Here is a 25,166-nt window from a genome sequence, read left to right on the forward strand (position 1 = left end):
TGCACTGTTACTGTAAAAATACACTGGTAGTGAAGGGGTTAACTTTATTTGGGAGGGAGGGGCTGTGTGTATCCCTAGGGGCGTGCTTTCTACTGTGATTGGCTGGGGCTTGAGCTGTATGGACACTGATCAACGGATCTACATACTAGATCCTAGTGATCAGTATCCTAACAGCAAGGAGAATGACAGGTGGCTTGTTTACACAAGCTGTCTGACATTCTCCCTCTCCCCCGCCGATCGCTGAGTGACCGGCGGACATCGGGTCCGCTGGTCACACGCGCGGGGGGGTCCGGGACCACGCGGGAGCGCGCCTCCGGGGGCGCGCGCTCGCTCCCTAGACCCTCACAAGCTAGTGACGTAGCCCTACGTCACTTTGCCTGTGAGGGGCTGACTGCCGACGTAGATCGGCGTTAGGCAGTCGGCAAGTGGTTAAGTGAAAAATATAAAAGATTAAGGTAATCCAAAAGACCCATGACCAGATGGACAGGATACACCTAAATGTGCCGTGAAAAGGGTGATGTCAAGAAGCAAGCCAGGTGAAATAAATATAGCTACGCCATGATGTCATTTTATGTATGTTAATCAATACAATTAAATTGCTTTTGTAGGATTATGCTAGGCCCGCCTAAATTATTTTAATCGATTTGTCTGTTCATGTATTATTTTTGCACACCTCATCTAAAGTCCCAAACGTCCCCCTCCTTTACCCCATTTTTCTCCTTATGTAACAGCTGGCTTAATAATATATTAATATATAACTTTTTGATTTATATGGGTATACTTATGTTATACACATGCCAGCTGTCATATAGTATCTGTATTTCATTTTTCTTATTCCCCTCCCCCCTTTTTTCTCATGTACTATATGTGACATACTGAAGCAGAGCATGATCCCCTTCCTTTGGAGACTAGGCCGCAGGGCAGTATTCCAACATAATAACGACCCCAAACACACCTTCAAGACGACCACTGACTTGCTAAAGAAGCTGAGGGTAAGGGTGATGGACTGGCCTAGCGTGTCTCCAGACCTAAACCCTATTGAGCATCTGTGGGGCATCTTCAAACAGGAGGTGGAGGAGTGCAAGGTCTCTAACATCCACCAACTCTGTGATGTCATCATGGAGGAGTGGAAGAGGACTCCAGTGGCAACCTGTGAAGCTCTGGTGAACTCCATGCTTAAGAGGGTTAAGGCAGTGCTGGAAAATAATGGTGGCCACACAAAATTTTGACACTTTGGGTCAATTTGGACATTATCACTTAGGGGTGTACTCACTTTTGTTGCCAGCGGTTTAGACAATAATGGCTGTGTGTTGAGTTTTTTTGAGGGGCAGCAAATGTACATTGTTATACAAGCTGTACAATCACTACTTTACATTTTAGCAAAGTGTCATTTCTTCAGTGTTGTCACATGAAAAGATATAATAAAATATTTACAAAAATGTGAGGGGTGTACTCACTTTCGTGAGATACTGTATAAACCATCTCATAAATAAATAAAAGCACTAGAAAACTTGCATAGTACAATACATATAAATAGTGGATACATACAAAAAATATCACATAAAAGTAAATAAATAATCAATGTTCAACAGTAAAGTGCTGAAAGGATGGTGCAAAGTATGCTATCCAAAAGTGACTTGTGCAATGGGATGAACTGAGCATAAAATAAAATGTAATACTTGTGCTACATACTGTATATGCAAAAACGATAGTGTTAACATTGCAAATGATATCACAAAACTGGCTCGTGAAATAAAATAATATCCCAGAAGATAGGTGAGTATGAGCCAAAAAAAAAAAAGGTTTATGCCATCAATAAACAATGAGGTGAACTAAAAATGAAAACACGGAGGAGACCCCGAAGAGACGCACAGACCTACTGCATACCACGCTGTTCATCGTTTTTTTATATGTGAGTTTTTACTATTAGTATTTTTATTCAATAAATTGAGTTAAATACTACACCATGAGGGGCCTTGCATTTGTACCTCCATGCATTTTCAATGGAAAGTTTGCTGGTCTTTAACTTTGCTGGTTCAGAGATAGGGTTGAAGGGTATTTGTTTGCATGTGATAGATTCTTGGTTTCAATCATGGAACATCTGCCCTCATGTATGAAAGTGTAGCATCTGATTTTCAAGAGTTTCAGAACAGACAGATATATGAATAAAATGTTATCTAGCAATCTTTCAGCATACTGTTCCACTACAACAGTGAAAGGTAGAAATATAATTGTTTGAGAGCTATGCTCTTTAGCTCATCTATGATGATGGGCAACATTTTATGAATGTCCAAGCCACTGCAGTACATCATTATCATATAAATGGTGTGGTGGTGATCAGGGACACTGACTGATGGCAGGATGTAAAAAAAATAATAATATTTTTTTTTTCACTTTTTATTATTATTTTTTTTATTTTTTTTACACACTGTGATCAGAGCAGTACAATGTCACCATAGTAACATTGTACTACTGGGGGAGTCATCAGGATTTTTTTTTCTATTTTACACATTATGATTGCTTATAAAAGTGAATTTCACTGGTATAAGCAACCATTTTTTTTTTTACTGAATGAAATTCATTCATTCAGTGTGTATTGCTGTGATTAGCTGTGATTGCCCACAGCTAATCACATGGTACAGATGGACTGTGATTGGCTCTGTCTGTACTGTGTGATCACTATGACCAATCACAGCTAACAACACAATTGTACACAATAAATGGCATAAATCCAAGCCATTTATTGTTTACATGTCATGTGATCTGCTGCGAATAATCACAGTGATCACATGGTACCTGCAGCGGATACACTGATCAGTCATCGGCTGTGTCTGCCAGACACAGCCAGTGATAGATTGTGCCGCAGCACGACCCGTGGGACATGCGCAAAGCACGTTCTGGAAAGGACATCATGTGAAGTTCACCTGGAATGAGAAAGCTCCCACCCAGCCATCTTTTGATAATAGGTTGTGTGGGACATGGTTAAATGCAAGTTGTGTACATACCTGACTATGATTCTTATCTGCCAATTCCCTGTACAGCAGAGCTCAAACTGGGAAAGGGGAAAAGTAGCACAAAGACACAGTCAACTATGTTGTGGGGCTCATGCATTACCAATGGACATACTGAAGGAGAGAGCAGAGTGACAGAGAGATGAGCTCATCAAGCTGCTGCCTCTCCATTTACTGCCCAGTCACAGTCCGGGTGACAGACAAGACTTGTGAATGTCACTTAGCTGCAGAAGAGCAAAATCAGGTCCCTTGCCCTGCTAGACCAGGCTGTGGTGCTTGGCAGAGCTGTGTATATCTGAGAACTAGTTGAACACAACAAATCCATAACACACAGCATATTTCATCTGTGTTTTTAGCTGTTTGCCTGGAGTTCAGCTTTAAATAATAAAAAAAATAATATATACTTACAAAGTAGAGGACTTCTCCATAGCTTACACCATTGTCTTGGTAGTGTATGTGTTTGGGAATTACATCCCTAACATCCCACTCCCCCTCACTCCTAAGGTTGTGTGGAAAATATGCTGGGCCAATCCTCAAAAAGGCAAAATCAATATCCTCAACTAGAAAAGAGAAACAAACAATAAATAAATCTACAAAAAAATACTTTTTGTAATTAAAAAAAAAAAAGAGTGTTAGAGCGTGGGTGCACACAGTATATCCAACCAGTAAATATGACTTTCAGGGCACTAACAGGTAATTGAAAGGTATAAATAATCTAAGGCTATATTCATAAATGTTTTGGGGGATCAAAATCCACCTTTAGCAAGACACAAACCACCCCGTATTTTACATATTGTGAGAGCTAACCCTGTTGCTGTCAAAAAAAGCAAATCAGTGCTGCAGCTGTATGGCGTACCTGCAAAGCAAACAATGGTTAACAATAAAACACAGTAACAGTACAATAAAACAGTAGAATGACATACCTGCAAAGCAAACAATGGTTTACAATAAAACATTACAGTATAGCATAAAATACAGTAAAACAGTAAGAACAATAAAACAACAACTATTTTTGTCTTTTTTATTTTTATTTTTATTTATTTATTTCTTATGGGTTTTTTTGTCATTTTTTTTACACTTTTATTGTAACTATAAACGTTCCAGGTTAGGGACTCTCAAAATGTGATAGCCATCTAACATCTTTCGAGACCCTGTGAGAAAGTATGTCCTAGACTGGGCATCAGTAAATGGTGGCCCGTGGTTCGCATCCAGCCCAAGCTACTGCTCTATCAGGACTGCCGCCATTTGGCTGCTGCTTTTCTTCCCTGCCTCTGCCGCTGTCTGTAGCCGAGCAGGGCGGATGGCCGAAGGCGGGACGGTCTGGACTGGGGGCGGGACCGGCATTGAATGGAGAGAGGCAGCTGCCTGAATTAACTTTTCACATTGGAGGTGATTGGCTACTGGGAGGTGGGAAGTTATTTGGCTGGGAGTCACACAGCCTCTCTCCATGCGGTGCTACACTGCTTTTTGTTCAAGATTGTCCCACCTCCTGCTCTCCGCTCTGTGTAAGGTAGGAGAGTGAAGGAAGGACAGAGCTGTGAAATTTTGAAGGATGGGGAGCAGGGGTCATGTACCGGGGGTTAGTGTGGTGTGTGGGGATTCATGTAAGGGGGGGGGCAGTGCTGTGTTGGGGAGGTGAAGGGAGCAGTGCTGTGGGGGTGATATGTTAAGAGGGTAGTGGCGTGTGTGTGTGTGTGTGGGGGGGATGATGTAAAGGGGAACAGTGCTGTGGGGGGTGAAAGAAGCAGTGCTATGGGGGGGAGGTAAAGGGGGCAGTGCTTTTGGCGGGATGTGAGAGGGACAGTGCTGTTGGGGGATGTGAGAGGGACAGTGCTGTTGGGGGGATATGTGAAGGGGAATGTGCTGTTGGGGGGGATGTGAGAGGGACAGTGCTGTTGGGGGGATATGTGAAGGGGCAGTGCTGTTGGGAGGATATGAGAGGGACAGTGCTGTTGGGGGGATATGAGAGGGACAGTGCTGTGTAGGGAGGTGAAGGGAGCAGTGCTGTTGGGGGATGTGAGAGGGACAGTGCTGTTGGGGGAATGTGAGAGGGATAGTGCTGTTGGGGGGATATGTAAAGGGGGCAGTGGTGTGGGGGGATGTGAGAGGGACATTGCTGTTGGGGGATGTGAGAGTGACAGTGCTGTTGGGGGGATATGTGAAGGGGCAGTGCTGTTGGGGGATGTGAGAGGGACTGTGCTGTGTGGGGAGGTGAAGGAAGCAGTGCTGTTGGGGGGATGTGAGAGGGACAGTGCTGTTGGGAGGATATGAGAGGGACAGTGCTGTTGGGGGGATATGAGAGGGACAGTGCTGTTGGGGGGATATGTGAAGGGGGCAGGGGTGTGAAAGGGATGTGAGAGGGACAGTGCTGTTGGGGGGATGTGAGAGGGACAGTGCTGTTGGGGGGGTTGTGAGAGGGACCATGCTGTTGGGGGGGATGTGAGAGGGACAGTGCTGTTGGGGGGGATGTGAGAGGGAAAGTGCTGTTAGGGGGGATATGTGAAGGGGGCTGTGCTATTGGGGGGATGTGAGAGGGACAGTGCTGTTGGGGGGATGTGGGAGGGACAGTGCTGTTGGGGGGATATGTGAAGGGGGCAGTGCTGTTGGGGGGATATGTGAAGGGGGCAGTGCTGTTGGGGGGATGTGAGAGGGACAGTGCTGTTGGGAGGATATGAGAGGGACAGTGCTGTTGGGGGATGTGAGAGGGACAGTGCTGTTGGGGGGATATGTGAAGGGGGCAGTGGTGTGGGGGGGTGTGAGAGGGACAGTGCTGTTGGGGGGAAATGTAAAGGGGGTAGTGGTGTGGGGGGGATGTGAGAGGGACAGTGCTGTTGGGGGATGTGAGAGGGACAGTGCTGTTGGGGGAATTTGAGAGGGACAGTGCTGTTGGGGGGGTGGTTGTGAGAGGGACAGTGCTGTTGGGGAGATGTGAAAGGGACTGTGCTATTAGGGGGATATGTAAAGGGGGCAGTGGTGTGGGGGGGATGTGAGAGGGACAGTGCTGTTGGGGGATGTGAGAGGGACAGTGCTGTTGGGGGAATTTGAGAGGGACAGTGCTGTTGGGGGGATGTGAGAGGGACAGTGCTGTTGGGGAGATGTGAAAGGGACTGTGCTATTAGGGGAATATGTAAAGGGGGCAGTGGTGTGGGGGGGATGCGAGAGGGACAGTGCTGTTGGGGGGATATGTGAAGGGGGCAGTGGTGTGGGGGGGGGATGTGAGAGGGACAGTGCTGTTGGGGGGATGTGAAAGGGACTGTGCTGTTGGGGGGATATGTAAAGGGGGCAGTGGTGTGGGGGGGATGTGAGAGGGACAGTGCTGTTGGGGGATGTGAGAGGGACAGTGCTGTTGGGGGGATGTGAGAGGGACAGTGCTGTTTCGGGGAACGACACATGATCTTTGAGACCATTTGCGGTAAATGAAATCTTTTAAACCCTGCTTCTCTCCTTACATTCTTGGTAGATTCCAATGCTGACTATGTCCTTCCATGCCTTTTTCTTTCTCCTTTCGTGCAGTCTCCTTCATTTTTGAGTGTACTATTGGAAAATTTGTTGAATTGAAATGGCGGTGAACTTTTGAATACTGCATGACAATTTAGGTGCTGAATCTTGTCAATTCTGGGTAAGTATTCATACCCTCAAAATTTGACAGACCCTACATTATATTTATTACTATTTTCAACAAATTCCATTTCTTTTTGTTTCAAGGGATACTTCCCATTTGGGGGTTATTAAGGGGACTCCATTTTCCCTTCCTGTCTTTGTTACATTGAGGTACCTAATGAATCAACTGCACATCTATTCATAATCAGGTGACTATTTTGGTAATTTTTTCTACCTGATATTTAGTCCCACACCAATTGGAGACATAGCAATTTTTGGGTTGAAATGTATTCCTATGCTCTGGTTTTACTATCTTTACCCATCATTTCTAGCCTGGCTGTCACCCTCTCTATGGGTCAACTCTAGGAGTCTGAAGGTCTCGGTTCCCTTCCCCTCTGTGCTTGCTCAGGTGGCGTCACCTCTATTGCCTCCACCTTTGGCATAAGAAAGGGTTCAGGTTATCTTAAGGTACTTTATTTGTATCATTGTCCTTATAATTATGTAAATCAATTGGGCACTCAACATTAGGACCATTGAGATAAGCCCTATATACATGTACATGTCATGTCTTTTATGTTTTTTCCTTTTGTTACCCAGAAATGTTCACTCTCGAGAAATGTCCATGAAAACTCCTGAAGAAGCTATTATGAAGATGGCGAAACATGTAGAGTTGATATTTTCGAGTGCATTTTCTTGATTTTATTATTTTATATTGATGTATTGTCTTGTCCTCACTTTTGATGTGTAATAAAATGTACAATTTTTGAGAATTCAGATTTTTCTCCATCATTTAGCACCGTTAAAGTCCCACTTGCCCCCCTCCATTGTAGTTACTCAATTAAAGGGATGTGGTGCTTTTTACTTCATCTCTAGCAATATCTCTTTAAAAATGTGAAGGGGCAGTGATGTTGGATGGATGTGAGAGGGACAGTGCTGTGTGGGGAGGTGAAGGGTGCAGTGCTGTTGGGGGATGTGAGAGGGACAGTGCTGTTGGGAGGATGTGAGAGGGACAGTGCTGTTGGGGGGATGTGAGAGGGACAGTGCTGTTGGGGGATGTGAGAGGGACAATGCTGTTGGGGGGGATGTGAGAAGGACAGTGCTGTTGGGCGGATGTGAGAGGAACAGTGGTGTGGGGGGATATGTGAGAGGGACAGTGCTGTTGGGGTGATGTGAGAGGGACAGTGCTGTGTGGGGAGGTGAAAGGAGCAGTGCTGTTGGGGGGATGTGAGAGGGACAGTGCTGTTGGAAGGATGTGAGAGGGACAGTGCTGTTGGGGGGATGTGAGAGGGACTGTGCTGTTGGGGGGGATGTGAAGGGGGCAGTGCTGTTGGGGGGATGTGAAAGGGACTGTGCTGTTGGGGTAATGTGAGAGGGACAGTGCTGTTGGGGGGATTTGAGAGGGACAGTGCTGTTGGGGGGATATGTGAAGGGGAAAGTGGTGTGGGGGGGATGTGAGAGGGACAGTTCTGTTGGGGGGATGTGAGAGGGACAGTGCTGCTGGGGGGATGTGAGAGGGACAGTGCTGTTCGGGGGATATTTGAAGGGGGCAGTGCTATTGGGGGGATGTGAGAGGGACAGTGCTGTTGGGGGGATGTGAGAGGGACAGTGCTGTTGGGGGGATATGTGAAGGGGCAGTGCTGTTGGGGGGATGTGAGAGGGACAGTGCTGTGTGGGGAAGTGAAGGGTGCAGTGCTGTTGGGGGATGTGAGAGGGACAGTGCTGTTGGGAGGATGTGAGAGGGACAGTGCTGTTGGGGGGATGTTAGAGGGACAGTGCTGTTGGGGGATGTGAGAGGGACAGTGCTGTTGGGGGGGATGTGAGAAGGACAGTGCTGTTGGGCGGATGTGAGAGGAACAGTGGTGTGGGGGGGATATGTGAGAGGGACAGTGCTGTTGGGGTGATGTGAGAGGGACAGTGCTGTGTGGGTAGGTGAAGGGAGCAGTGCTGTTGGGGGGTTGTGAGAGGGACAGTGCTGTTGGAAGGATGTGAGAGGGACAGTGCTGTTGGGGGATGTGAGAGGGACTGTGCTGTTGGGGGGGATGTGAAGGGGGCAGTGCTGTTGGGGGGGATGTTAGAGGGAAAGTGCTGTTGGGGGGATATGTGAAGGGGGCAGTGGTGTGGGGGGATGTGAGAGGGACAGTGCTGTTGGGGGGATGTGAGAGGGACTGTGCTGTTCGGGGGGATGTGAGAGGGAGAGTGCTGTTGGGGGATGTGAGAGGGACTGTGCTGTTGGGGGGATGTGAGAGGGACAGTGCTGTTGGGGGGATGAAAGGGGGACAGTGCTGTTGGGGGGGATGTGAGAGGGACAGTGCTGTTGGGAGGATGTGAGAGAGACAGTGCTGTTGGGGGATGTGAGAGGGACAATGCTGTTGGGAGGATATGAGAGGGACAGTGCTGTTGGGGGGGATGTGAGAGGGACAGTGCTGTTGGGGGGATATGTGAAGGGGAAAGTGGTGTGGGGGGGATGTGAGAGGGACAGTTCTGTTGGGGGGATGTGAGAGGGACAGTGCTGCTGGGGGGATGTGAGAGGGACAGTGCTGTTCGGGGGATATTTGAAGGGGGCAGTGCTATTGGGGGGATGTGAGAGGGACAGTGCTGCTGGGGGATATGTGAAGGGGCAGTGCTGTTGGGGGGATGTGAGAGGGACAGTGCTGTGTGGGGAGGTGAAGGGTGCAGTGCTGTTGGGGGATGTGAGAGGGACAGTGCTGTTGGGAGGATGTGAGAGGGACAGTGCTGTTGGGGGGATGTGAGAGGGACAGTGCTGTTGGGGGATGTGAGAGGGACAGTGCTGTTGGGGGGATGTGAGAAGGACAGTGCTGTCGGGCGGATTTGAGAGGAACAGTGGTGTGGGGGGATATGTGAGAGGGACAGTGCTGTTGGGGTGATGTGAGAGGGACAGTGCTGTGTGGGGAGGTGAAGGGAGCAGTGCTGTTGGGGGGATGTGAGAGGAACAGTGCTGTTGGAAGGATGTGAGAGGGACAGTGCTGTTGGGGGGATGTGAGAAGGACAGTGCTGTTGGGCGGATGTGAGAGGAACAGTGGTGTGGGGGGATATGTGAGAGGGACAGTGCTGTTGGGGTGATGTGAGAGGGACAGTGCTGTGTCGGGAGGTGAAGGGAGCAGTGCTGTTGGAAGGATGTGAGAGGGACAGTGCTGTTGGAAGGATGTGAGAGGGACTGTGCTGTTGGGGGGGATGTGAAGGGGGCAGTGCTGTTGGGGGATGTGAAAGGGACTGTGCTGTTGGGGTAACGTGAGAGGGACAGTGCTGTTGGGGGGATTTGAGAGGGACAGTGCTGTTGGGGGGATATGTGAAGGGGAAAGTGGTGTGGGGGGGATGTGAGAGGGACAGTTCTGTTGGGGGGATGTGAGAGGGACAGTGCTGCTGGGGGATGTGAGAGGGACAGTGCTGTTCAGGGGATATTTGAAGGGGGCAGTGCTATTGGGGGGATGTGAGAGGGGGGATATGTGAGAGGGACAGTGCTGTTGGGGTGATGTGAGAGGGACAGTGCTGTGTCGGGAGGTGAAGGGAGCAGTGCTGTTGGAAGGATGTGAGAGGGACAGTGCTGTTGGAAGGATGTGAGAGGGACTGTGCTGTTGGGGGGGATGTGAAGGGGGCAGTGCTGTTGGGGGATGTGAAAGGGACTGTGCTGTTGGGGTAACGTGAGAGGGACAGTGCTGTTGGGGGGATTTGAGAGGGACAGTGCTGTTGGGGGGATATGTGAAGGGGAAAGTGGTGTGGGGGGGATGTGAGAGGGACAGTTCTGTTGGGGGGATGTGAGAGGGACAGTGCTGCTGGGGGATGTGAGAGGGACAGTGCTGTTCGGGGGATATTTGAAGGGGGCAGTGCTATTGGGGGGATGTGAGAGGGACAGTGCTGTTGGGGGGATGTGAGAGGGACAGTGCTGTTGGGGGGATATGTGAAGGGGCAGTGCTGTTGGGGGGATGTGAGAGGGACAGTGCTGTGTGGGGAGGTGAAGGGTGCAGTGCTGTTGGGGGATGTGAGAGGGACAGTGCTGTTGGGAGGATGTGAGAGGGACAGTGCTGTTGGGGGGATGTGAGAGGGACAGTGCTGTTGGGGGTGTGAGAGGGACAGTGCTGTTGGGGGGATGTGAGAGGGACAGTGCTGTTGGAAGGATGTGAGAGGGACAGTGCTGTTGGGGGGATGTGAGAGGGGCAGTGCTGTTGGGGTGATGTGAGAGGGACAGTGCTGTTGGGGGGATGTGAAAGGGACTGTGCTGTTGGGGTAATGTGAGAGGGACAGTGCTGTTGGGGGGATTTGAGAGGGACAGTGCTGTTGGGGGATGTGAGAGGGACTGTGCTGTTGGGGGGGATGTGAAGGGGCAGTGCTGTTGGGGGGGATGTTAGAAAGAAAGTGCTGTTGGGGGGATATGTGAAGGGGGCAGTGGTGTGGGGGGATGTGAGAGGGACAGTGCTGTTGGGGGGATGTGAGAGGGACTGTGCTGTTCGGGGGGATGTGAGAGGGAGAGTGCTGTTGGGGGATGTGAGAGGGACTGTGCTGCTGGGGGGATGTGAGAGGGACAGTGCTGTTGGGGGGATGAAAGGGGGACAGTGCTGTTGGGGGGGATGTGAGAGGGACAGTGCTGTTGGGGGGATGTGAGAGGGACAGTGCTGTTGGGGGATGTGAGAGGGACAATGCTGTTGGGGGATGTGAGAGGGACAATGCTGTTGGGAGGATATGAGAGGGACAGTGCTGTTGGGGGGATGTGAGAGGGACAGTGCTGTTTGGGGGATATGTGAAAGGGACAGTGGTGTGGGGGGATGTGAGAGGGACAGTTCTGTTGGGGGGATGTGAAAGGGACTGTGCTGTTGGTGGGATGTGAGAGGGACAGTGCTGTTGGGGGGGATGTGAGAGGGACAGTGCTGTTGGGGGGATATCTGAAGAGGAAAGTGGTGTGGGGGGGATGTGAGAGGGACAGTTCTGTTAGGGGGATGTGAGAGGGACAGTGCTGCTGGGGGGATGTGAGAGGGACAGTGCTGTTCGGGGGATATTTGAAGGGGGCAGTGCTATTGGGGGGATGTGAGAGGGACAGTGCTGCTGGGGGGATATGTGAAGGGGGCAGTGCTGTTGGGGGGATGTGAGAGGGACAGTGCTGTGTGGGAAGGTGAAGGGTGCAGTGCTGTTGGGGGATGTGAGAGGGACAGTCCCTTTGGGAGGATGTGAGAGGGACAGTGCTGTTGGGGGGATGTGAGAGGGACAGTGCTGTTGGGGGATGTGAGAGGGACAGTGCTGTTGGGGGATGTGAGAGGGACAGTGCTGTTGGGGGGGATGTGAGAAGGACAGTGCTGTTGGGCGGATTTGAGAGGAACAGTGGTGTGGGGGGATATGTGAGATGGACAGTGCTGTTGGGGTGAAGTGAGAGGGACAGTGCTGTGTGGGGAGGTGAAGGGAGCAGTGCTGTTGGGGGGATGTGAGAGGGACAGTGCTGTTGGAAGGATGTGAGAGGGACAGTGCTGTTGGGGGGATGTGAGAGGGACTGTGCTGTTGGGGGGGATGTGAAGGGGGCATTGCTGTTGGGGGGGGATGTTAGAGGGAAAGTGCTGTTGGGGGGATATGTGAAGGGGGCAGTGGTGTGGGGGGATGTGAGAGGGACAGTGCTGTTGGGGGGATGTGAGAGGGACTGTGCTGTTTGGGGGGATGTGAGAGGGACTGTGCTGTTGGGGGGATGTGAGAGGGACAGTGCTGTTGGGGGGATGAAAGGGGGACAGTGCTGTTGGGGGGGGGTGTTAGAGGGACAGTGCTGTTGGGGGGATGTGACAGGGACAGTGCTGTTGGGGGATGTGAGAGGGACAATGCTGTTGGGAGGATATGAGAGGGACAGTGCTGTTGGGGGAATGTGAGAGGGACAGTGCTGTTGGGGGGATATGTGAAAGGGGCAGTGGAGTGGGGGGGATGTGAGAGGGACAGTTCTGTTGGGGGGATGTGAAAGGGACTGTGCTGTTGGTGGGATGTGAGAGGGACAGTGCTGTTGAGGGGGATGTGAGAGGGACAGTGCTGTTGGGGGGATGTGGGAGGGACAGTGCTGTTGGGGGATATGTGAATGGGGCAGGGATGTGGGGGGGATGTGAGAGGGACAGTTCTGTTGGGCGGATGTGAGAGGGACAGTGCTGTTGGGGTGTTGTGAGAGGGACAGTGCTGTTGGGGGGATGTGAGAGGGAAAGTGCTGTTAGGGGGGATATGTGAAGGGGGCAGTGCTGTTGGGGGAATGTGAGAGGGACAGCGTTGTTGGGGGGATGTGAGAGAGACAGTGCTGTTGGGCGGATGACAGAGGAACAGTAGTGTGGGGGGATTTGTGAGAGGGACAGTGCTGTTGGGGGGATATGTGAAGGGGCATTGCTGTTGGGGGTGTGAGAGGGACAGTGCTGTGTCGGGAGGTGAAGGGAGCAGTGCTGTTGGGGGATGTGAGAGGGACAGTGCTGTTGTGGGAATGTGAGAGGGATAGTGCTGTTGGGGGGATATGTAAAGGGGGCAGTGGTGTGGGGGGGATGTGAGAGGGACAGTGCTGTTGGGGGATGTGAGAGTGACAGTGCTGTTGGGGGGATGTGAGAGGGACAGTGCTGTTGGGGGGATATGTGAAGGGGCAGTGCTGTTGGGAGATGTGAGAGGGACTGTGCTGTTAGGGGGGATATGTGAAGGGGGCTGTGCTATTGGGGGGATGTGAGAGGGACAGTGCTGTTGGGGGGATGTGAGAGGGACAGTGCTGTTGGGGGGATATGTGAAGGGGGCAGGGGTGTGGAAGGGATGTGAGAGAGACAGTGCTGTTGGGGATGTGAGAGGGAAAGTGCTGTTAGGGGGGATATGTGAAGGAGGCAGTGCTATTGGGGGATGTGAGAGGGACAGTGCTGTTGGGGGGATGTGGAAGGGACAGTGCTGTTGGGGGGATATGTGAAGAGGGCAGTGCAGTTGGGGGGATATGTGAAGGGGGCAGTGCTGTTGGGGGGATGTGAGAGGGACAGTGCTGTTGGGAGGATATGAGAGGGACAGTGCTGTTGGGGGGATATGTGAAGGGGGCAGTGGTGTGTGGCGGATGTGAGATGGAGAATGCTGATGGGGGGATGTGAAAGGGACTGTGCTATTGGGGGGATATGTAAAGGGGACAGTGGTGTGGGAGGGGATGTGAGAGGGACAGTGCTGTTGGGGGGATATGTGAAGGGGGCAGTGGTGTGGGAGGGATGTGAGAGGGACAGTGCTGTTGGGGGGATGTGAAAGGGACTGTGCTGTTGGGGGGATATGTAAAGGGGGCAGTGGTGTGGGGGGGATGTGAGAGGGACAGTGCTGTTGGGAGATGTGAAAGGGACAGTGCTGTTGGGGGGATGTGAGAGGGACAGTGCTGTTGGGGGGATGTGAGAGGGACAGTGCTGCTGGGGGGGGGGGGTGTGAGAGGGACAGTGCTGTTGGGGGGATGTGGGAGGGAAAGTGCTGCTGGGAGGATATGTGAAGGGGGCAGTGCTGTTGGGGGGATATGTGAAGGGGGCAGTGCTGTTGGGGGGATATGTGAAGGGGGCAGTGCTGTTGGGGGGATGTGAGAGGGACAGCGCTGTTGGGAGGATATGAGAGGGACAGTGCTGTTGGAGGATGTGAGAGGGACAGTGCTGTTGGGGGGATATGTGAAGGGGGCAGTGCTGTTGGGGGGATATGTGAAGGGGGCAGTGCTGTTGGGGGGGAAGTGAGAGGGACAGTGCTGTTGGGAGGATATGAGAGGGACAGTGCTGTTGGGGGGATGTGAGAGGGACAGTGCTGTTGGGAGGATGTGTGAAGGGGGCAGTGGTGTGGGGGGGTGTGAGAGGGACAGTTTTGTTGGGGGGATGTGAAAGGGACTGTGCTGTTGGGGGGATGTGAGAGGGACAGTGCTGTTGGGGGGGATGTGAGAGGGACAGTGCTGTTGCGGGGATGTGGGAGGGACAGTGTTGTTGGGGGATATGTGAAGGGGGCAGGGGTGTGGGGGGATGTGAGAGGGACAGTTCTGCTGGGAGGTTGTGAGAGGTATGGTGCTGTTGGGGTGTTGTGAGAGGGACAGTGCTGTTGGGGGGATGTGAGAGGGACAGTGCTGTTGGGGGGATGTGAGAGGGAAAGTAATGTTAGGGGGATATGTGAAGGGGGCAGTGATGTTGGGGGATGTGAGAGGGACAGCGCTGTTGGGGGGATGTTAGAGAGACAGTGCTGTTGGGCGGATGACAGAGGAACAGTGGTGTGGGGGGATTTGTGAGAGGGACAGTTCTGTTGGGGGGATATGTGAAGGGGCAGTGCTGTTGGGGGTGTCAGAGGGACAGTGCTGTGTGTGGATGTGAAGGGAGCAGTGCTGTTGGGGGATGTGAGAGGGACAGTGCTGTTGGGGGAATGTGAGAGGGATAGAGCTGTTGGGGGGATATGTAAAGGGGGCAGTGGTGTGGGGGGGATGTGAGAGGGACAGTGCTGTTGGGGGATGTGAGAGCGACAGTGCTGTTGGGGGGATGTGAGAGGGACAGTGCTGTTGGGGGGATATGTGAAGGGGGCAGTGCTGTTGGGTGGATGTGAGAGGGACAGTGCTGTTGGGGGATATGTGAAGGGGGCAGTGCTGTTAGGGGGGATGTGAGAGGGACAGTGCTCTTGGGGGGATGTGAGAGGATCAGTGCTGTTGGGGGGGATGTGAGAGGGACAGTGCTGTTTTGGGGATGTGAGAGGATCAGTGCTGTTGGGGGGGATGTGAGAGGGACAGTGCTGTTGGGGGGATATGTGAAGGGGCAGTGCTATTGGGGGGGAGTGAGAGGACAGTGCTGTTGGCGGGGGGATGTGAGAGGGACAGTGCTGTTGGGGGGATGTGAGAGGGACAGTGCTGTTGGGGGGATATGTGAGAAGGACAGTGCTGTTGGGGGGATATGTGAAGGGGGCAGTGCTGTTGGGGGGATGTGAGAGGGACAGTACTGTTGGGGGGATGTGAGAGGGACAGTGCTGTTGGAGGGATATGTCAAAGGGGCAGTGCTGTGGGGGGAGGGGTAAAGGGGGCAGTGCTGTGGGGGGATATTAATGGGGCAGTGCTGCAGGAGTGATATGTGAAGAGAGGCAGTGCTGTGTTTGGGGGGGTGGTGATGTGAAAGGGGCAGTGCTATTAGGGATGATATGTGAAAGGGACAGTGATGTGTGTGGGGGGTCGGTGATGTGAAGGGGGACAGTGCTGTGTGTGAGGGGGTGGTCATGTGAAGGGGGACAGTGCTGTGTGTGGTGATGTGAATGGGGATAAGCAGCTACACAGAAAACGTGCAGGTGTACCATTGACTCTTAAACGCAATGAAATACAAGGTGTGGTTTCCCGCACATGGAAATTGCATGGTGCAAACACACCATGCAGTGTCCATGTGACTGCATTTTTAAAAAGACGCCAGGGCTTTTTCCCAGCAGAAAACGCAGACACAGCAGACCGTTCAAATGAATAGGCTGTCGTGCCTGCACACCTGGGCTGTGATGTAAAGAATCCGAGTCATCACACAAAAATGAAATCTGGACCTCTGCTGGAAGAAAATTGTACTATTGGGACCTCCATGAATTTTAATTCAATACCCCTGCTCTAGACTGTGCCGGTAATACAAGGACAGCACACTGCGTATGGCTGATACCATTGCTGGAACACCCCTGCTTTCTTAAACCAGTGGAAGCGGAAGCTGACCCAAAAAGTTCCAAGGCTACATAGGAGAAGGTCTGGTCCTGTAAAGATCCCGGGCAATGTGCAATAATTTTGAAGGTCTATGATTATCTGCAATCTGGTGAGTGGGGAACCTTGAGGGGCACCATATCACTCTGCAAGCACCTTAATTATTTGGCACCTTGGCACCTTAATTGGATCACTTTAAGGACTCTTTTCAAGCACTGAATATTTATTTGGACTATTTCTAACCACCTATTTGTTTATTGTGCACTACTATATATATTTGTTTGTTATTGCTCAGATATTTTTAAGCACTTAGCACTTTTTTATATTTGATCATACAGTGTGCACTTTATAAAATATTGAACATTGTATTTATATCACAGCACTTAACACTTTATTTGAGCTAGCGCTGCATAAATTCGTTTTCATCATGTGCCGTGCTGTACCCTATACTAATACCCCACTAGTGTGTGGTAGCGACTGAAACAGTCACCGAGACCAGATTCGCCAGGACAGGAGGGACAAAAATAGCAGGTGCCACGCTTATATCCGCGCTTGCTACAGATACAGACTTTTTTTGGGGTGCTCTTTGGGTAGGGGTAGAGGACAAACGGAAAATGCCTCTCATGCAGCCGGCTCCCTGCATCTTGATTGGGAAATTGGACCACAGCACCTTCTGGATACAGAAGGGTTGTGATGATCTCTTCCTGGAATTTTAGGAAGGATCCACTTCTTCTAGAGGCTTTGTATAGTACATAAGCGTTGAAAAGATCCAATTGGAATAAGTATACAGATACTTTTTTGTACCAGTGTCTGGCCTTTACAGGCAACTCATTACAGCCCAATCATCTGGTTGTTGAAATCCACCCCTTCCATCACACGGTTGTAGTTGTGAACACAGAGGGGCTTCTCAACAACAGCAGTCGCCATTGTAATTTGGACTGCTGTATCTGCGTGAATGGAAGACAGAACAAAAATGTTCAGTTTGTCCTTCCACCTCACTGCAAGTAATTAATTGCACCTCAAGCAGGCTCTCTCCCCCTAACTAAGAGGGGCATTTACAAGCCATTGGGGGGGGGGATTAGATCGCACGGTGCCACATGCACCAATTCCTAATTGAAAGAGGTGTCTAAAAAGTGGCACGCTTGTGTAATAATTGTCCACATAAAAATGATACCCCTTTCCAAATAAGGGTGACACAAAGTCCCAAACAATCTTGCCGCTGCTCCCTATGTAGTCTGGGCAGTTGATGGGCTCCACGGTGCTATCTTTTCCCTCCTAAATCAGTGAACTACATGTATAGCCTGTTGCCCTGTCATAGAGCTTATTTATCTTGACCCCATATCTGGCACGCTTGCTGGAGAGAAATTGATTGAAAGCAAGACGGCCTAAAAACGTAATCAGGGACTCGTCAATGTAGACATCTTGTTGGGGGGGGGGGGGTAAACAAGGCTGCATATTTTTGGATGAAGTGGTTTTTGAGGGGCCGAATCTTGTGGATCCGGTCATATTCAGGGTCACCCTGAGGATGACAGAGTTCATTGTCGTTGAAGTGCATACAACATATATGCATCATTGAAAGTTGCCCTATGCAATATATACTCTGCAAATGTTGGATGTCTTGATGCACACTGAGACTGTGTTTGTTTAACCACTTGCCTACAGTGCACTTTCACCCCCTTCCTGCCCAGACTGATTTTCAGCATTCAGCGCTCTCACACTTTGAATGACAATTACTCAGTCATGCAACACTGTACCCATAAAAAATTTGTGTCCTTTTTTTCACACAAATAGAGCTTTCTTTTGATGGTATTTAATCACTACTGGGTTTTTTATTTTTTGTGCTATAAATAAAAAAATACTGAAAATATTGTGAAAAAACGCATTTTTCTTTGTTTCTGTCATAAAATTTAGCAAATGAGTAATTTTTCTTCACAAATTTTGGCCAAAATTTATACTGCTACTTATCTTTGGTAAAAATAACCCAAATAACTGTATATTATTTGGTCTTTGTGAAAGTTATAGAGTCCACAAGTTATGGTGCTAATCATTGAAAATTGATCACACTTGACCACACCTGATGTACTGAAGGCCTATCTCATTTCTTGAGACACTAAAAAGTCAGGAAAGTACAAATACCCCCCAAATGACCCCTTTTTGGAAAGTAGACATTCCAAGGTATTTAATAAGGGGCATGGTGAGTTTTTTGAAGTTGTCATTTTTTCCCACAACTCTTTGCAAAATGAAGATTTTTTTTTTTTTTTTTTTTACAAATTGACGTATTAACAGGTTATTTCTCTCACACAGCATATGTATACTTGCAACTACACCCCAAAACACATTCTACTACTCCTCCTGAGTATGGCGATACCACATGTGTGAGACTTTTTCACAGCCTGGCCACATACAGAGGCCTAACATCCAAGTAGTACCGTCCGGCATTCTCGGAGCACAAATTACACATATAATTTCCTGACAACCTATCGTACTTTTGAAGGCCCTGGAGCACCAGGACAATGGAAACCCCCAAAAAATGACCCCATTTTGGAAAGCAAACAGCCCAACGTATAATTTTTGAGACATAATGAGTCTTTTGAATGTGTCATTTTTTTCCACAAGTTTTTGGAAAATGTGGAAAGAAAATGAAAACACATTTTTTTTACACAAAGCTGTCCATTTATGCAATATTTCTAACACATAGCATGTACATAGAAAAAATTGCACCCCAAAGTTGTCCATTTATCCACTTTAAGACTGGGCCTATTTTTGACACTTGGTGTTTACAAGCTAAAATCATTTTTTTTGCTAGAAAACTACTAGGAACCCCCAAACATTATATATATTTTTTTAGCAGAGACCCTAGAGAATAAAATGGAGATCATTGCAATATTTTTTATCACACCATATTTGCGCAGCAGTCTTCCAAATGCGATTTTTTTGAAAAAAATTCACTTTTTTGAACTAAAAAATAAGAAAACAGTAAATTTAGCCCAATTTTTTTCCATAATGTGAAAGATAATGTTACGCCGAGTAATTAGATACCCAACATGTCATGCTTCAAAATTGCGCATGCTCACAGAATGGCGCCAAACATTGGTACTTAAAAATCCCCATAGGCAACATTTTAAAAATTTCTGCAGGTTACTAGCTTAGAGTTACAGAGGAGTTCGAGGGCTCAAATTATTTCTCTCGCTCTAACGATCGCGGTGATACCTCACATGTATGGTTTGAACACCGTTTACATATGTGGGCGGGACTTGTGTATGCGTTTGCTTCTGCGCGCGAGCTAACGGGGACAGGGCGCTTTAATTTTTTTTCCTATTTATTTTATTTATTATTTTTTTATTTTTACACAGTTTAAAAAAAAAATGTTTTGATCATTTTTATTCCTATTGCAAGAAATGTAAACATCCCTTGTAATAGAAATAGGCATGACAGGTCCTCTTTATTGTGAGATCTGGGGTCAAAAAGACCTCACACCTCACAACTACACTAAAAAAGAAAAAAAAAATTGTTGAAAGAGGAAAAAAAAAAAAAGAAAAAAAAAAGCGGCCCTTTAAACCGGTTGCTAGGCAACGTCTTTTGACGTAGCTCCGGTCCTCCAAGACCATAGAGTCGAGTGAGGGCCATCTTGCCCTCACTCGACTTCCTGTCTCTGAGGATCCAGGACCGGATAGTTTTCCCCGCTGCCGGCGGGTCCGGTAAGCTGGGAAAACGTCTGGGACGCGGCGGGAGGGGGGGGCACCTATTCCCCTGCACCGTAAGGGTAATTCCGTGGCGAATCTGCCACTGAGATCACCCTTATCTGAAAGTCGACCGCCAGCCGTTTAAAAAAATACCGGGGTTATGGCAGCTATCTGCTGCCATAACCCCAGTATTTAGCTTTTAATGGCCGACGCATATAGTCGTTAGGCGGTCAGTAAGTGATTGCATGTATACGGCAAACAGGTGACGATGACTGATGGGGTGACAGGTGACGATGACTGATGGGGTGACAGGTGACGATGACTGATGGGGTGACAGGTAATGATGATTGATGAGGTGACAGGTGATGATGATTGATGAGATGACAGGTGACGATGATTGATGAGGTGACAAGTGACGATGATTGATGGGGTGACAGATGATAATCACTGACGGGGTGACATGTGACGATGATTGATGGGGTGACAAGTGACGATGACTGATGGGGTGACAAGTGACGATGATTGATAGGGTGACAGATGACGATGACTGATGGGGTGACAGGTGACGGTGATTGATGGGGTGACAGGTGACGGGCGATGGTCACTGATGGGTGACAGGTGACGGGCGATGGTGCACGGCGGTACTGATGGCAGTCTCTGGTGACCGGTGAACTTTAGGCTACGTTCACATGTGAGCGTAGCGATCGCAGGCAGAATCACTGCGATCCAGAAATCATTGCAAATTGCGGGACGCCTGTGCCTTGCCCGTGATTTGCAATAGCACCCCAAACGTTGTGCGATGTTGCTGCGATTTCCGCCTGCCGAATCGAGGTAACATCACGCAAACAACGCATGACGCCCCAAAGAAGCTCTTGTACCTTTTTTGGGCGTCATGCGTTTTTTGCGCGATGTTACCGCGATTCGGCAGGCGGAAATGGCGGCAACATCGCACAGCGTTTGGGGTGCTATTGCAAAAAACGGGCAACGCACAGGCGTCCCGCAATTTGCAATGATTTCCGGATCGCGGGCAGAGTCGCTGTGATTCTGCCCGCGATCGCTGCGCTCACATGTGAACGTAGCCTTATGGGTGTCAATTTCTGGGCACTGATGAGGTGACTGTTGGGTGACAGGTGACATTGGGGGGGGGCTGAGGACTGTGTGGGGACCTTTATTAGTGTGATTTTAGTGTGATTTTACTTTTTACAGGTACACAGAGCAGTAACTCACTGTTTCTAGCTCTGCTCCCCTCATACTGGAAACTGTATGAGGGGAGAAGAGCTAGTAACAGTGAGTTACTGCTCTTTGTTTACATTTTGTGATCGGCTGTGAATGGATTCACAGCCAATCACATAGTAAACAGTCACTGTCAGTGACTGTTTACTACTTCCGGTGACAGCTACGGAACACAGTGCCACCGACATGACCGCGCTGCGTGCTCCCGATCGCGCATGCGCGGTCATCTCCCGGGCTCCTCTATTGTGATCGGCTGTGTCATTGGAACACAGCCGATCACGTGGGAAACAGCCACGCCCATTGGCTGTTTCCCCCCTGCCGGTGACGGGGGGTGTCCCGGGGACACCCCGACACCGGCAGTGCAGGGCGGCGCGCACACGATCGCGCGCCTGCCCTGTTTCCTGGGATCACGTCATACGACGTCTTCCCAGGATAATGGTCGCACCGCTCCGCCGGCAAGTGGTTAATATACACCCTGTGTGAGGGAGGTGGGGCTTTTTACCCTGCACTTAATCAACAGGATGTTCTAATATTAATGAAAACCTCCTCTAAACCACAGGTAAGAAGGGTTCATACCATTATTTACAGTAACCTGAGATGCGACTACGGTGCGATATGTCAGCATTAGGGTTGAGCAAACCCGGACTGTTTTATTCAGGATTGACCAGACTTTGGGGTGTTCAATACCCGCACACGGACCCAAACATTTTACTGTATATTCAGGATACAGGAGACATATTTTACTGTGAGATACACCCGTTGGATACTGTTGTTCTATTCTGCTATTCAATAAATACCCATTTAGGGGAAAAATATTAAATTGCGGCCTAGTCTGTATCTGTACGTGTGAGATACACCCTTTGGATACTGTTGTTCTATTTTGCTATTCAATAAACACCCATTTAGGGGAAAGAAAGATATTAAAGTGTGGCCTAGTCTGTGTCTGTACGTGTGAGATACACCCTTTGGATACTGTTGTTCTATTTTGCTTTTCAATAAACACCCATTTAGGGGAAAGAAAGATATTAAAGTGTGGCCTAGTCTGTGTCTGTACGTGTGAGATACACCCTTTGGATACTGTTGTTCTTTTCTGATATTCAATAAACACCCATTTAGGGGAAAGAAAGATATTAAATTGCGGCCTAGTCTGTGTCTGTATGTGTGAGATACACCCTTTGGATACTGTTGTTCTATTCTGCTATTCAATAAACACCCATTTAGGGGAAAGAAAGATATTAAATTGCGGCCTAGTCTATGTCTGTATGTGTGAGATACACCCTTTGGATACTGTTGTTCTATTCTGCTATTCAATAAACACCCATTTAGGGGAAAGAAAGATATTAAATTGCGGCCTAGTCTGTATCTGTACGTGTGAGATACACCCTTTGGATACTGTTGTTCTATTCTGCTATTCAATAAACACCCATTTAACCCAAACACCCAATTAATATATCCTGAGTGATTATCAGACCATGGTCTTCCAAAATGTGATAACATATATATCTGTATTATCGGTTCCTCTTTTTTTTATTTTATTTTATATATATTTTTACATTTATTTGTAAACATCTTTTTAAGTATCTAACTCTATGGAATATCAACCATATCCAATATAAGAGTTTTAGTTCCCCTTACTTTCTATATATTTTTTCCGATATATATTTTTTCCGACATTTTTTTAACTTATATATACCTTTAAATAACCTCTGATTATAATATATCCTTTAGTTTTAATTAATTACATTTTTTGAAAATTATATAGGTTTTGCATAATCTCATATGTTCCACGTATATGTATTGTATAACATAGCTGATATGCAACTCCCCCTTTTTTGGGTGCCTTTTATATTACTCACTACATAGATTAATTCCTACAAGCATCCTTTATATCTTTTTAATTTCAGCCAATATAACTTGCTCCCACCCGGTAACTATATATTGACCTTTGCTGAACCTAATATGATTGGTCATACAATCTTTCCATAATTAGCATACCCGTATTCTGCCTAACAACAAAAGTCACTGAGGAAAGAATTTACTTATTGGCCACACTATGTCCTCAGTTATTAGCATATTTGGAATCTACCCAGCAACAGCAGACAAAGAAAAAACAGCTTTTACCATTGGCGGGGCGGTAACTATTTGCAGCTGCCCGTCCGATTGCCTGGTAACTACTGTGGATATATATCAAGTGGAGAAGACGTGGTTTACGCTACACCTGATGATGTCATTCTGACGAAACGCGTAGAGAGCGTAACCACGTCACTTCCGCTTGACGGTCTGGAAATACACCGCCATACGAGGAAGTTGCGGCTCCTATTGCATACATGCTTGTTGATCTCCTTTTAATGTGAGTACCTGGTTTTTATATGTAATAAAGGGATTTTTAATAGCAATACTTCACTATATGAAGCATTCTTCCTTTATATATGACCCGGGATTACCCTCTATTACCCTTGGGATACTGATGTCCATTGATGTTTATGAGCCTATATTGCACCCCTGAGAAATGATCTGAGAGAAGGACCACAGCTAAGGTTATCAGGGTCCAGGACCTCTGTCATACGGGAGTGAACCCCAATATTAACTACAAGCTGGCCACCCCTGCAGGGGTATTTAGCTGTGGGCTGTATTGAGAGGGGAGCACAAGATTCCTCACCCGCACACCCACTCCGGATCACCTCAAGAAAGCACCTTATAATACATATATTTTTTTGGACTTTGCACTTATCAAATATTTATGGACGTTTTTAAATTTTAAACATTAATTTAATCACCTATTGATTTATCATCAATTTTCACTGTCCAATTTTTCCTTGAAATTTTCTTGCTGAGCCACAAGTTTGTGGATACAGTGAATCTTCACAACTGTCACCTCAATATTTTGTTCCTTTATACTGTTGCACAACAATTTGTGGTTTCTGTCATTTTTTTACACTTGTCACCTTAACACCAGAATTTCGTAGCATTTGCACTTTATTTGTCTATATTTAATTTATATATTCATATATTTTTGAAATACCCACCTATATTATAATTAGAATATCTATTTAATCCTATCCAGCAAATTTTGCACCTTATTTATTTGAGCCACTTTGATATATTTATTATCAGCATCTACCTGTTTAAAATTACCACTTGCCACTTTATTGCACTATTTGCACGTGATATATATGTTCTTTGTATATATGTTACATGTGATACTATTTATTTAATGTTACTTGTGAATAATATGTGGTAGCAGGATTTGGATGACACTTTATTTACGTATTACACCTTCATTGATATAACATAGGCAGCGCCAATCACTTCACACACCCCTTTAACTATTTACTATATATCCCTATTAGGGCTATATTTTGAAGTTGGCCACAGCCTGATCCTTAATTCTCTTTCCTTAGCTCGGATTCTCTCTCCTTTTTACACTATCTGCTCAAGAAATGCTGCACCACCAGATTCAGAACATGTGCCAAGCATGGAACATATGTCAAGTGTCCCTGTCGGAGGGCGGAGAGAAGGTTGGTGCCATTGTCGCATACAACCATTCCTGGCTCAAGCTGTCATGGCGTTAACCATCTCTGAGCCTACTCCTGCATAGCTGACAGAATCTCTGCACCAGTGTGACTCCTATCCCCTAAACAGACCAACTGAAGCACAGCATGGCATCTTTTAGCCTGACTGCTTGTGTAGCCCCTTGAACGCTTATGGAGCACTGCTGCTTCAGAGGATAATTGAGCAGAAGAGGACATGGAGGGGGTGGAGGTGGTGGAGTAGCCAGAAGTGGCAGAACCAGCACCAGCTTTTTGGAGGCGTGGTGGCAAAACAAGCTGCCACACCGAACCCTGTCCTGCATCCTTCCCAGCTGCCAGCAGAGTTACCCAGGGCGCCGTGAAAGAAATGTAACGTCCCTGTCCATGCCTGCTGGACCAAGTGTCAGCAGTAATGTGCACCTTCCTGCTGACCGCTTTGTCCAACTAGGCCAAAACACTACCTTCC

The 25,166-nt window shown here is 48.3% G+C and overlaps 1 protein-coding gene across 1 annotated transcript in view; it reads right to left on the bottom strand.

Annotated features, from left to right (window-relative positions):
• The window catches only part of LOC309568867 (5-hydroxytryptamine receptor 3A-like), a gene marked incomplete at both ends in the record, with an annotated part of 110,964 nt that overhangs the window by 25,290 nt on the left and 60,508 nt on the right, over window positions 1-25,166 (bottom strand). The window contains one exon of the mRNA XM_082274651.1: window positions 3,420-3,571. Coding sequence (XP_082130777.1) covers window positions 3,420-3,571 — 152 coding nt within the window. The remainder of the gene's footprint in view (window positions 1-3,419; window positions 3,572-25,166) is intronic.

This window comes from Pelophylax lessonae (assembly GCF_965119305.1).
Source record: "Pelophylax lessonae genome assembly, chromosome: 12".
NCBI lineage: Eukaryota > Metazoa > Chordata > Amphibia > Anura > Ranidae > Pelophylax > Pelophylax lessonae.